Source organism: Nicotiana attenuata, unplaced genomic scaffold (genome assembly GCF_001879085.1).
Source record: "Nicotiana attenuata strain UT unplaced genomic scaffold, NIATTr2, whole genome shotgun sequence".
In the NCBI taxonomy this organism is placed as follows: domain Eukaryota; kingdom Viridiplantae; phylum Streptophyta; class Magnoliopsida; order Solanales; family Solanaceae; genus Nicotiana; species Nicotiana attenuata.
This window is the reverse complement of record NW_017672966.1, coordinates 56,692-71,358: the sequence shown is the minus strand read 5'-3', so window position 1 is coordinate 71,358 and position 14,667 is coordinate 56,692. Positions and strand designations below refer to the sequence as shown.

Sequence of the window (14,667 nt, the reverse complement as noted above, 5' to 3'; positions counted from 1 at the left end):
ATGATGAACTTTACAGAGTAAATAATAATGTTTTCTTGAAGCAAATTTCAATACCGAATAACCCATAATCATCCCAGAACCCGGTGTCACAAGTGCATGAGCATCAACAAGAAAATAAAATAAAAAACAGCATCTGTCACCCAAAAAAAATTTGGACAGGAAAAAAATACAATTACTCCGAAGGAGACTCTACTGGCTGCGGATCGTAACATGGAATACAGCTCACTTAAGTCCCCGCATCAACCACGCTCCTGCGCCCACAAGGCCACTAGACATACATGTGCCTATACAACAAAATGTGTAGCAAGTGTAGTATGAGTTCGAATACAATACGTACCCAGTAAGTATCTAGCCTAATGCCAGAAGAGTAGTGACGAGAGGTCGACATCGACACTCATTAGTGGTCCAATAACATCAGGTACAGTAAAGAGGTAAATAAATATGAGGCGGAGTAAATAAAGGAATTAAATAAGCACAAAAATACGTGATACAAATTCCCCTCTTTACAATGAACTCAAGCTTCCCATTAGAAATTCCCTTCTTAACTGGAGCACACATATAGGTATAGTGGACCTCATCAAGTAGATTATCATAAATCAAATCCGAAAAGCTCACGGATACACTGGCTTCTCGACGAATATTACGCACGATTCCATGAGGATATGATATAGGAAATGTCGAGGTGTGCGACCTGATCCAACATAATAATTAAACTCTGCACTGTCGAGGGTTGAACGGCACGAACCATAGATGCATCTATTAACCTGCCAAGGCGAACGACCCGCTCCCATGAGAGTCTGGTACACAAATCCTGCCAGGGCGAACACCATGGTCCCATAAAAGTCAAATACATAATCCTGGCGAGGCGAACGGCCCGATCCCATAAGAGTTAGAAGCTTTAACGGGTCCTTGATCCCACTCACGAACAAACGTGTGAGTTATAATGTCTTTAACAATACCTTTCAGTGAAAACACACACACACACACATATATATATATATATATATATATATATATATATATATATATATATATATATATATATCGCGAAATGATTCCGTAAGAGGAGTACAATTACTCAATGAATAATCATGAACTCGTGAAGTCTCTACGTTGGGACTCTCGTCACCTCGCGCGTACGTAGCCCCCACAACAAGTAGCACATATCAATTTACAATACCTAGGGGTAATTTTCCCCCCACAGGGACAAGAGACTTACCTTGCTCAGAAGTTCGATAACCAGCTCAAAAGCCACTGTAACACCTCAAACCGATGCCCAACGCTCCAAAACTAGTCAAACAACGTGCAAACCAATGAAAATGTACTCTAATACTCATAACAATTCAACAATAGCTACCATGTAAAATCCCACAAAGTGGGGTCTAGATAGGGTAATGTGTATGCAGACCTTACCCCTACCCTGACGGGGTAGAGAGGCTATTTCTGATAGACCCTCGGCTCAGAAAGACAGAAACAAAAAAAAACAAGAAAAGACAAATCATTAGTAACTCCAGTAGAAACCGTAATAGTAACAGAAGCATAACAACCAAAAGATAAATGACATGCAATAACAGTAACCAGTATCTAAGGCCAGGGGCTAAGATAAACAGCAAGGATAGTGTGAACTCAACATAAACTGCAAGCCATCTAAGATCAACCCTAATCCAACCCCGCCTCACCCCGGGTATGATGTAATCAAAGCTCTACTACGCCCTAACCTACAACCCTAATGCTTGACCTCTAGACCTTCCTATCAAGGGTCATGTCCTCGGAAAGCTTCAGTCGTACCATGTCCTGCCTGATCACCTCTCCCCAAACCTTCTTAGGCCTCCCTCTACCTCTTCTCGTACCCACCACGGCCAAATGCTCACACCTCCTCACCGGAGCATCAAGGCTTCTTCTCCGCACGTGCCCGAACCATCTGAGCCTCACTTCCCGTATCTTATCATCCACAGAGGCCACGCCCACCTTCTTCCGGATATATTCATTCCTAATCTTGTCTATCCTAGTGTGCCCGCACATCCACCTCATCATCCACATCTCTGCTACCTTCATCCTCTGGATATGGGAGTTCTTAACCGGCCAACACTCTGCCCCATACAACACGGGCGGTCTAACCACAGCTCTATAAAACTTACCTTTGAGTATCGGTGGCACTTTCTTGTCACACAAGACTCCAGATGCAAGCCTCCATTTCATCCAGCCCGCCCCTATACGGTGAGTGACGTCCTCGTCGATCTCTCTGTTCCCCTAAATCATCGACCCAAGGTACTTAAAGCTATCCCTCTTGGGGATGACCTGTGATCCAAGCCTCACGTTCATGCCTACTTCCCTCGACTCAGCGCTAAACTTGCACTCCAGGTACTCTATCGTAGACCTTCTCAATTTGAAACCCTTAGACTCGAGGGTCTGTCTAAATAAACCTCCAACCTCTCGTTAACACCGACCCTCGTCTCATAAATTAGAACTATGTCATCAGCAAATAACATACACCATGGCACATCCCCTTGAATATGGTGTGTAAGTGCATCCATCACCAAGGCAAATAAGAACGGGCTAAGTGTAGAGCCTTGGTGTAATCCCATAACAACCAGGAAATGCTCTGAGTCGCCTCTCACAGTCCTAAACTTAGTCCTAGCTCCATCATACATGTCCTTAATCGCGCTTATGTAGGCTACCGGCACGCCCTTTGCCTCAAGACATCTCCAGAGCACCTCCCTAGGGACCTTGTTATATGCTTTCTCCAAGTCAATAAACACCATGTGCAGATCCTTCTTCTTATCCCTGTACTGTTCCACCAACCTCCTAATAAGGTGGATAGCTTCTGTAGTGGAGCGACCCGGCATGAACCCGAACTGATTGTCGGATATTGACATCGTCTTCCTCACCCTCACCTCCACCACCCTCTCCCAGACTTTCATGGTATGGCTAAGTAACTTGATACCCCTATAATTGTTACAACACTGGATATCACCTTTGTTCTTGTACAACGGTACCACTGTACTCGACCTCCACATCTCCAGCATCCTTTTCGTCCTAAAAATTACATTGAACAACACAGTTGGTCACTCCAATCCTGCTCTACCCACACACTTCCAAAACTCAACCAGAATTTCGTCTGGCCCGGTCGCTCTACCCCTACTCATCTTACGCAAAGCCCCCACGACTTCCTCCACCTTAATGCGCCTGCAATACCTAAAATCTCGGAGACTCTCTGAATGCCCCAAATCCCCTAGCTCTATATCCCGTTCCCCTCCTCGTTTAGAAGACCATAGAAGTACGTCTGCCATCTCTGCTTAATCTGGGACTCTCCCATCAATACTCTACCATCCTCGTCTTTGATGCACCTTACTTGGTCCAGATCCCGAGCCTTCCTCTCCCTCGCTTTAGCCAGCTGAAACAACTTCCTGTCCCCTCCTTTCTCCCCTAATTCCTCGTATAGACGACCAAATACTGCATTTTTAGCCTCCGTGACAGCCGGCTTTGCCTCCTTCCTCGCCACCTTGTACCTATCTCTATTCGCTCTCCTCTCCTCCTCGATTGTGCTCCCTGCCAACTTCGTGTACGCTACCTTCTTCGCCTCCACTTTACCTTGGACTACGTCGTTCCACCACCAGTCGCCTTGGTGCCTGCCAGAAAAACCCTTCGATATCCCTAGCACCTCTCTCGCCGCCTCCCTTACGTAGCTCGCCATCGTTGAGCACATAGTGCTCGCTTCTCCACTACTCCTCCAAGCTCCCATAGAGGATAACCTCCCCTCCAACTCCTGGCTTTATCTTTGGATAAGGCTCCCCATCAAATCCTCGGTCGGCCATGAGCATACCTCTTCTTCCTCTTCATCATAATGCCGATGTCCATCACTAAGAGCCTATGCTGAGTCGCGAGGGTCTCTCCCGGGATAAACTTACAATCCTTGCACAACCCTCTATCACACCATCTGAGGAGAAGGTAATCAAACTTAGTCTTCACCGCCTAGCTTTGGAAAGTAACCAGATGCTCCTCCCTCTTCGGAAAAGTCGAGTTCGCAATCACCAGGTCGAAATCCTAGCGAAGTCTAACAGCGAAGTACCTCCTCCGTTCCCATCCCCAAGGCCAAAGCCACCATGCACCTCGCCATAACTACCAGCAGCCGACCCAATATGGCCATTAAAATCCCCTCCAATAAATAACCTTTCAGTAGGTGGAATATCACGCATAATCTCGTCCAAAACCTCCCAAAAGCGCCTCTTAACAACCTCATCCAAGCCCGTTTACGGCGTAAGCGCTAATGACATTGAGGGTGCACTCACCAATCACCAACTTAATAAACATTAGCCTATCATTCACTCGCCTAACCTTACCGACAGACTCTCTAAGATCCCTATCCACAAAGATACCCACTCTATTTTTACCCCTCGCGACTCCAGAGTACGACAACTTATACCCGTTCGCATTGCTCGCCTTCGACCCTGCCCACCTAGTCTCCTGGACACAAGCTATATTAACCTTCCTCTTCTGGAGAATCTTCGCCAACTCAATAGACTTACCCGTCAGCGTGCCTATGTCCCACGACCCAATCCTCAATCTACAAGCTCCCTCTTTCCCCTTACCCTCCTTGCCTCCCATCCCATCCACTGACCCCCTCCCCACCTCCTTCTCACCCCCGGCACCCCTCGAGGACATGACCTTACTCTACCATCCCAAACCATAGCCACTATACCTACGACAAACCCCGAAAAACACTAACATAGACCCAAACTAGAAAATAACAGGTAGTAACTACAAGTACTTTAATAATATGCTTAAAGTGATGCTAACTAAATAGCCACAATTTAACTAACACAAAGAAAGAGACGAGAAATCGGGAGGTACCAACTACCGATGAAAAGAACCTGGAAATATGACTTGATGCACCCGAGGTCACAGAAATTTGTCGTGCGCCCTTCCAACTCCCGCCAACCTATGCACACACTAGACGGTGATGCTCCGCTCTACTCGCCCATACGCCTCGCGCTTGCCTGGGCAGTCGCAACTAGTTCCCTGAGAATCACACACAACCACCACGAAACTAATAGGGAGGGGGGCTGTCAACCTGTCGCAGGCGTGGACCTGGACAGAGTCAAAAAGGGAGGAACAACGGGGGGGGGGGGGTGGGGGGGGGGTCGACAGGACAAAGGTCGTCGGCGAGGCTGCTAGGGTTTCGGAACTGAAATTTTGGCTCAAGAAGGGTTGGGGAAAACGATCAGCAGGGAAAGAGAGAAGGGATTAAGGGGATAAGATATCAAAAGGGAGTGAGGAGAAGTGAAGAAAGACAGAGGAGAGGCGCTTGGAGGTCGCTAGCTAGAAATTCCAGCATTGAAATAGAGAAAAGAGAAAGAATGAGTGGAGAAAATAGAGAAAAGGGGTGGAGAAGAGAGAGGAGGGGAGGAGGAGAGAGGAAGGAGGGAGAAGACCGGGAGAGAGAGAGGATAACTTACCTGAGGTTGCCGGCGCCGGAAAATCAGAAGGCAGAAAAAGAGAGCACTAGCGGGGAGGGAGAAACTTGATTATTCAAATTGACAAAGTTACCTGATTCATATCTCTCTCACACATACTATATACTCATAACAATTCATTTTACAAAAATTTACAACTCTGCTCGGAAAGTCAATAAAATCACCCTCGGGCCCACCTGCTCGGATTCTGAAATTTTCAAAGATAAACATTACCCATAACATTACGAACTCAAATATATGATTTATTCTCAATTTCATGCCCAAATTCGTGGTCAAAATAAAAATTCATGGTTAAAATCCAAAAAGGCCCCAGGCTCCGCTGCTTCGCATTCGCGGTTGGAGCTCCACGTTCACGGAGGCTAAATGGCTCCATGCCCAGTCCCCTATTTCCTTCTACGCGTTCGCGATAGACCCTTCGCGTTCGCTTATTATACTCAGGAAACCCCTCCCCGTCTGTGACCTCTACCTTGCGTTCGTGAAGGCCAAAACCCAGTGGCCTCAAACTCCTCTAGCCCAACGCGGGACTCTCTTCGCATTCGCGAAGAAGGAAACCAGATACCAGATATCAACCATTCCAAAACAGCCCGAAATGATCCGAAACTACTCCAAAACACACCCGAGGCCCCTGAGGCCCCGTCCAATCACACAAACCAGTCCCATATAACACAGACCTGCTGGAGGCCTCAAGTCACATCAAACAACATCAAAATCATGAATTGCACCCCAATTCAAGCTTAATGAACTTTAGAACTTCAAACTTCTACATTCGATGCCGAAACCTATCAAATCATGTCCGATTGACCTAAAATTTTGCACACAAGTCATATTCGACATTACGGACGTACTCCACCTTCCGGAATCGGAATCCAACCCTGATATCAAAATCCACTTCCGATCAAACTTCTCAAAAACCTTCAAATTTCTAACTTTCACCAAATGACCCCAAAATGACCTACGAACCTCCAAATCCACTTCTGGACACGCTCGTAATACTAGAATCACCATATGGAGCTATTCCCAGACTCGTAATCCCAAATGGACATTGATAACATTGAAATGCACTTCAACCTAAATCCATGAAATTCTTCCAAGAATGCTAACTTCCACAATAGGCGCCGAAACGTTCTCAGGTCATCGAAAACCCTATCCGAACATATGCCCAAGTCCGAAATTATCATACAAACCTGCTGGAACTTCAAATCCCGATTCCGAGGTTGTTTACTCAAAAATCCAACCTTAGTTAATTCTGCCAACTTAAAGCTTCCAAAATGAGAATTTTCTTTCCAAATCAACCGTGAACATCCTGAATTTCAACTTCGACCACGCATACGAGTCATAATATCTGAAGTGAAACTGCTCATGGCCTCAAATCGCTGAACGATGCGTTAGATCTCAAAACTACCGGTAAGGTCGTTACATGATTAAAACAGGCGCCGTTGCCGGTGAACAATTTGGCGTATTTAGGTTGTTTGAGAAATAAGCATAAGTGTTTTGGTCCAAAATTGTAAATATTTGTGTAATTAATTTTTCTTTTCTTAGTTCATTTTCTTGTTTGTTTCTTGTTTATTTCTTAGTTTTTGAAAAATGGCATCGCATAATGAAAATTGGTCGGATGGTAGTTTTTCATATATTGATAACCCTTGTCCTCATTGAAACTCTAGATGTCCAAAAAGCCTCGAAAGTGAATGATGGCCTAGAACCTCCCTTAGATGTGGAAGCCAAAAATCCTTCCTTGGCACTGGATCAAAACCAAGAAAAACTCTCAAATGCTAAAAATGAGAGGACGATGCTCATGTTGGAGACCATTTTTGAAAATGAGGAGAAGCACGACTTGGCACTCGAGTACTTGAAACAAGTCTTGGCTCAAAATGATGAGAATATTCGCACTTTAGAAGATCGAATGAAAATATTGGATGAAGATCACTATGCCCACCAACTTGAGAGTGGGGAAAGAAGTTAAGAAGAGTCCAACTTCGAGGAAGAAAGTGAGCTTTATTTTGAGGAATCAAGAATTGAACATCCGCCAACCGACTTCATGCTTGATAGATATGCCAAGAAACATATGGAATTAGAGTCAACTAAAAAAATTGAAGATTTGGTTGAAGTTGACTCTAGTCCGGGGGGAAAAAAGAGGATGTCAAAATCCTGGAAAATTGCAATTTGAAGGCTTGAGGTTGCATTCGAAGCATTTTTTCAACTTTGGAGTTGCATGGTGATATGGGGAATTGAGCAGTGCGAATCCATATGGAAATGCAAAGAAGAAAAACAAGAGCCATACATTTTGCAATTTGCATATTTAAGAAGGCAAAATGACATTCCTCACAAGAAAGCCAAGAAATGCAAAATGAAGAAATTAATGTGTGGCTTGATCATCTATTAACTCCCCCCCCCCCCCCCTTGCTCATGGTCACAAGCTTGATTCCAAGTTAGGTGCCCAATTCATATCGTACAAGTGGCGAGAAAAGTGGTAAAGTGATTCACGTCGTGCCACGACGTTAAATGCGGCGCTTGGTGGGAGGCAACCCATCATTTTCAAATTTTTTGGTCATTTTTCAAATTTTCTTTTTTTTTAGAATAGCTTAGTATATTATTTTTGACTAATCTACCAAGTTTTAGAATTTATGGAGTTGACTTAAGCAGGTCGGGTGACGAAAAGCCAAAACCTAGTAGCTGAAAATTTCAGAAGCATCAGTATTGGCATTTGCGAACTTTTGTTAACATTTGCGAACATGGCCCAATCGAAAAATCGAAATAAGGGTCACATTTGCGACCTCTGCTAAAATTTTGAATTTCGCAATTGCGAAGAGGGGGTCGCAAAGGCAACCTTAGAGGCACTTAACTGGGTCTCGCTTTACACTTGCCAAAAATTACAAAAAAAATCTATTAATGCTTTAAAATTAAACGACTGGTATCTTCTTCCTCACTCTCTCAACTTCGAAACTCCCTCATTTTCACTCCTAAGTGCAAGCATCCAGGTATGAGATCTTTACCTTTGAATCATCATCATCTTCTTCTTCTCTCCATGTGCTATCAAATACTAGGGCTTAAATAAATTTTTCTTTTCTGTGCAAAAATGGTTGAAAACAACAGAAATTATGTTGTCATTTTTGGGTGAGGTTGGTTGAGAGTGTGAGCCTATTTCTTCTAGAAAAATGGGGAAATCTGAGTACCCATGGCTTTGTGAAAATAGAAGTGATTTTGTGTGCTTACTATGTGATCGATGAAAGGCTCGAATGAAATACTTGGCCGAATCATTGAAATTTCTTCACTCGTGGTTGTGTGTGAAGTTTATTGCATGTTTTTGGGCCTAAAAACTGATTGGGTTGTCTAAAATTGAGCCTTTGTTCGAAATTTTGGGGCTTGGGATTGTTCTCTGAGAGAAGTTGAGTGGGGACGACGAGATCGCAATTGCGATGGCCTCTTCGCATTTGCGATCTTCGTATATGCGAAGAGGTGGTCGCAATTGCAAAGAAAGTCATACCCGGCAATCTTTGCATTTGTGAAGATGAGCTCGCAATTGCAAACTCTGTTAATTTTTTTTGCCTTCGCAATTGCGAAAAAATATCACAAATGAGACATCAGAGAGCAGACTTCTGCAAATTTGAAAATCTTGAAATTTTTTCTAAGGCTGGGTTTCGACTATCCAATTATTTCTTTGGCATGTTTGACTCATTTTGCAATGTATTTCATAGCCATACCATATTTTCACTCCAAAACTTTCTTTACATGTATCGTAAGATGAAAATGAGCTCTAACTCCGATGAATCCGCGCATGAAAATCCCTTGGAAGTTGAGGAGAATTATGACCAACACCGATTCTTGTCATTGGAATGTCAGGAGCAGTACTATGCCGAGTTGATTTCGAAGAAGTTGCTCCCGAAAAGTGGTATAGTGTTGGTAAGGTCCCGGAATGTCTTCCCGAGTTCCATCAGAGGCTTGTAGACATGGGATGGACCTATTTTTCCCCTCAACCTTGCAGAGCCAATGAGCAATGGGCGAGGGAGTTTTATGCGAATCTTCCAGCAATCAGGTTAAAGAAGCCAAAGATGAGGATTCGCGGTAAAATGGTGCATTTCAGAGCTGAAGTTGTGAACCAAGTCTATCAACTACAAGACCATGACATGGCCCCATTCCATTCAAAAGATTGTGACTCAGGGGAGTGGCTGGTCACCAAATTATGCCCGGGTGCGGATGTTCCATGGGCAGCTGAAAACTGAGGGATCACGTCCAAAGAATTCACTGCCGAAGCAAAGATATGGCTGGCCATCATATGCAGTCGCATCTCCCCTGTGTCTAATATATGGAATGTACCGGTAACGAGAGCTCAAATGATAGCCTACATTCTTGATGGTATTCAGCTCAATGTTGGTGAGATTTTCATCAATGAACTGAGGGAGCATCGGCTTTAGAATGGTACATCATTGTTATTCCCCTCTCTTATCAATGATCTGTGCCAACTTGCTGCGGTAGAGGATCTAGGAGACAACTGGATAGAGCCGGGGAAGCCTATCAATCCATTGAATAAAAGAGGAGAGGGCGGCACCGTTAAATGCAAAAAGAGAAAATTGGGATCTTCTTCTCAGACCGACCAGGGTAGCCAGCCATCATTTTCTGCAGGAGAACCATTTGCTATGCTTTCTGAGGAAATGTGGCTAATTCGCGACCTAGTAGCTGGCCTTCCACTGGAACCTGGGGAAACATGTGAGGGACCCTCTGCATTCACATCAAAGAATTTCAAAAGTATATTGATGATCAGAAGAAGTAGGGGGATAAGTTTAAGAAGCTGGAGAAGGCATATACCGATTTTTCCACGGCGCACGGTGCTTTGAGTACTTCCCATGGAAATCTAGAAAAGGCACATAAAAGGTTGAAGAAAAGGGAGATGAAGAGAGATAAATTCATCACCCGCATGTGGAAGGGTGTGAAAGGGCTGTCAAAAGTTCTATGTCCTCAAGAGCCAGTGCCATCGACCGAGCCGAAAGATGATGATGATGCTCCAGTTTATTGGTCGGACGAAGAAGGAGAGGAGGATGCGACTGAGTGTGACAGCAAGGACAGAACTTGATGCAGTAATTCGGGAGAACTTTCCACTATTTTACTCTATATTGTTTAGTTTCATTGGGGACATTGCAACATTTCTAGTTGGGGGTGGCTTCTTGTATAAATGTTGATCTTGTATAACTGTGAATATGATAGATTGGTATTTTGTTTTTTTTTCATATGATGTTATTTTATTTTTATGTGATGTGTTATATTAGTATGTTTACTAGCTTCTTGAATTTTTGTTTTTATATATAGTATGTTTTATTGACTTGATGTATATTAGCTTCTAAATTTTTTATTTTTAAATAGTATGCTTTATTTTGGTGGCGATATCCTTGGTTTTCTTTGTACCACGGTTCTTTTTCCGAGGATGCCAATTTTCTTTTTGAACCGGGTAATTGTTAGTAAATTTTTGTCGCCTTTTCCCGATGATGGATAGCTTGGCGACTTTCTTAACGTAATTAGTCTTGTCGTTTAGATATAGTTTTTGTTAGTTTAGGAAGAATAAGTGGTATGAGTTGGGGTTTGTGACCATTGGCCAATTTGTGGCTTGCTTGGTACCAACATGATTTAAACCTTGGCATATGAATTCTTGATCTTTGAAGAAGAAAAATGATTGAAGTAAAGATCATTGTCATGACTTTTAGACTCAGTTTTTGGCACTTTGATTCACTAAATAGTTTCTTATGCTATATGTGATTTCTTTGAGTTTATTGGTTTCAATTGGATTTTGGATTTGTATTCCACTTGAGTTTTCATGTGCCTTGTGTGGTGAGATCTATTGTATGTTCTTTTGCATCATTTGCAATCTAGAACTTGCCTGGAATATGCTTCAAGGCTAAATCCTAGACTAACTTGGGTTGAAAAATGATGTTAGGCCTTCCTTCGACCGCTATTGTACCTTAAATTTTCTACCCTTGTATATTTTCCCTAGTCAAACCCTTTTGAGCCTTTAAACTTTTTCTTTGGCAACCATGTTACAAGCTTTAACCTTTCGTTCTTTATTGATTTATATTTTGGCACCCTACCTCCCTATGTACTTTGAAAGTATAAACATAGGCTAAAAGCCTATGTTTGGGGGTGAACGGTGGAAAAATTGTGATGTGAAAGTTGCTTAAAAGGTGAAAGGTAATAAAAAAAGAGTAATATTTGAGAAAAAAGAAGGAAAAATAAGGAATTGTGAATAAATGGAAGACTAGGTGATGAAATAAAAAAAACGAAGAAAGGGTGGAAAAGTTCTTGAAGGAAGTGTACTTTGATTGTTGAAACGTTTTAGTGCTTAGGGAGGTTTTGAGTCACTCTAACCAAAATTATTCCCTACCTTAACCAAAAGCCTAAACTACAACCTTTTTAAGTCCATTTTGGACCAAGTTTGTCTACATTAGTGGAGAAATACATGAAGGGTAAGCCTATGGTACTACTTGTGTGCATTTGAACATCGTTGTGTAAGAGAGTTAATTCTTTCCATTTGATATCTATTTATGTTTTGAATTAAAATTTATGAGTGTGGGATTCTCTCTTAAGTGTGAGGACACATGAGATTTGAGTTGTGAATTTAATCCCATTATCAATTGGGAGGAATGAACAAGGGAAGTTAATTGTGATAAAGAGACAAATTTTAAAGCTATAGTGTCATGACTTAATTGCTACTTTGATTTACATAGTGTTTGAGCACTTGAATTGTAATGAAATTCATGAGAAGTTTTGGTACTTCATATGCCTTGGATTAATTTTTGGTACCAATCGAAGTCATGTGTTTGTGCTTACAATAGACCTTTTTGACTTGGCATGATATTGATGCACTATTGAGTTAAATACTTGGAAGGAGATTTTGTTGCTTTCATTGCTTGAGGACAATCAATAGTTTAAGTTTGGGGGTTTGATAAGTTGGTATTTTACCAACTTATCTAATCTTTAAGCTTAGATTGTTGCTATGTTTGAGTGATAAAATCATGTGTTTAATGTTGTTTACTTCTATATTATAGGTTCTATGTGACTTAGAAATGATCGTGAAGAAACCATGTGAAAAAGAGTCAAAAAGAAGTTAAAAAGAAGAAAATCTGGAAAATGGCCTCAGATGTCGCAATTGCGGCACGGATGTGGGAAATGCGAAGAAGGCAATGCTCGCAAATGCGAAATAGTACTTCGCAAATGCGAAGTCAACCTATTCAAGCTATGATCGCAAATCCGAAAAAGGACTTCGTAAATGCGAAGTCAACCCAGTCATGTTGTGTTCGCGAATGCAAAAAAGCACTTCGCAAATGCAAAATCAAACCAGACAGTCATACTTCATAAATGTGAAGTCTTTATCCCAAATGTGAATGTCAAAAGAAAAGACAATGTTTGCAAATGCGAAAATCGCGCTTCAGTTCTGTGTACTTCTGTCATTTCACATTTTTATGCCCCAAACCATTTGGTACCTGACCTAGCTCATTTGTATAATTTCTTTGGCAAATCTTGGGCAGCATTTACACATCTTGAGAAGAGAATACAAGTTGTGGAGCTAGGGTTCTTGCACACACACTTGGGCCTTGAAGATTTGAAGCTTTTGGTTGAGAATTTCTTACCCGTTTATGTTCATTTCTTCATTTCCTTGCTTTGTATTGTATATCAAAGTGTGTAGTATTTTTTCCAACAATTGAATCTTGTTTATGAGAATATTCATATTTAAAGTGTGGATTAAATATCTTATTGTGCTTATGTATTGAACGATTTTTGTTTATTATGAAGTGAGTTACTGTTACTTTAATTATTCTTGTTCTTTAATGTTTACAAAGAATTAGCTAACCCTAGGACTCGCCCATTTGTTTCGAATTAATTTTGGGAAAGATAATTTGGGGCTGAGAAAGATTAATTAACAAGAACTTGAGGCTTTAACCTTCACTATATAGATTCTACCTAGGGATAGGATTGAACTATTTGTAACCATAATTGGGTGTGCCTAATCTCTTAATTATTTTAGGGATAATTCAATTAGGAAGTCTTGTTAGTCTTTGGAAGAAGCTAATATAGAATTATTACCCGAGGCTAATTAACATATACTCGCTTATATTTGTAAAATCGTGAAATACATTGGATCGTTACTTGAGTGTAATTCCCCGTGTATCCATACTTGTAGCCATTGATCATTTTACTTGCTTTCAATGTTAGTTTATATTTTCGTATCTAGTTATTTATATTTTCTCAAAACTTTTCTAAGTGTTTGGCTTAGCATAATAAGTGATAATTCTCTTACACGCCTAACGCCTACATATTGTTCTATGTGGGATTTGACCCCGACTCATAGTTGGGTAAATTATATTGCATGCATCCGTGTCCATTTACTTTTTAGTAGTGGATTTGGACGTCATCAAATCCTGCAAAATATGCCTTCGGAGTCCCTGCTGGGCAATTATTTGGATTCATTGTCAGTCGCCGAGGGATTTAATTAGACCTGTCAAAGGTCAAAGCTATCCAGGACTTGCCACCTCCGAAGTATAAGAAAGATGTGATGAGCTTTTTAGGGCATCTCGATTACATCTGCCGTTTCATAGCACAATCAACGGTGATATGTGAACTGATCTTCAGGATGCTGAGGAAAGATGCTGCAACAAGCTGGACTAAAGAATGCCAGAAGGCTTTCGATAAAATCAAGGAGTATTTATCTAAACCACCCATTTTGGTTTCACCAGAACTAGGAAGACCTTTGCTGCTTTATTTGTCCGTATTGGATGGAGCTTTTGGTTGTGTTCTAGGATAACATGATGAGACTGGAAGAAAAGAGCAGGCGATATATTATCTGAGCAAGAAATTCACACCTTACGAAGCCCGATACTCTTTGCTAAAACGCACTTGTTGTCCTTTGACATGGATAGCCTAGAAGTTGAGACATTATTTCTATGCATACAAATATGGATCCACAAAAATACATCTTCCAGAAACCCATGCCTATAGGTAAGCTAGCAAAGTCGCATATATTGCTGAGTGAGTTCGACATCGTCTATGTAACTCAGAAGGCGGTCAAAGGGCAAGTGTTGGCGGATCATCTGGCAGAAAATCCCATAGACGGAGAATACGAACCATTGAAAATGTATTTTTCTGATGAGGAGGTGTCATTTGTGGGAGAAGAAATCACCAAGGCATATGATGGACGGAGAATGTTCTTCGACGG

General features: G+C 41.8%; 1 protein-coding gene across 1 annotated transcript; it reads right to left on the bottom strand.

Moving 5' to 3' along the window:
• Positions 1–4,236: 4,236 nt before the first annotated feature.
• On the bottom strand, positions 4,237–4,662 carry LOC109215041. The gene has a single exon (XM_019379055.1). It carries the CDS (start codon positions 4,660–4,662, stop codon positions 4,237–4,239), a length of 426 nt encoding a protein of 141 aa, XP_019234600.1.
• Positions 4,663–14,667: the final 10,005 nt, after the last annotated feature.

Coding starts and splice junctions, on each gene's coding strand:
- LOC109215041 (XM_019379055.1), bottom strand. CDS start 4,662: ATGTCCTCGAGGGGTGCCGGGGGTGAGAAGGAGGTGGGGAGGGGGTCA.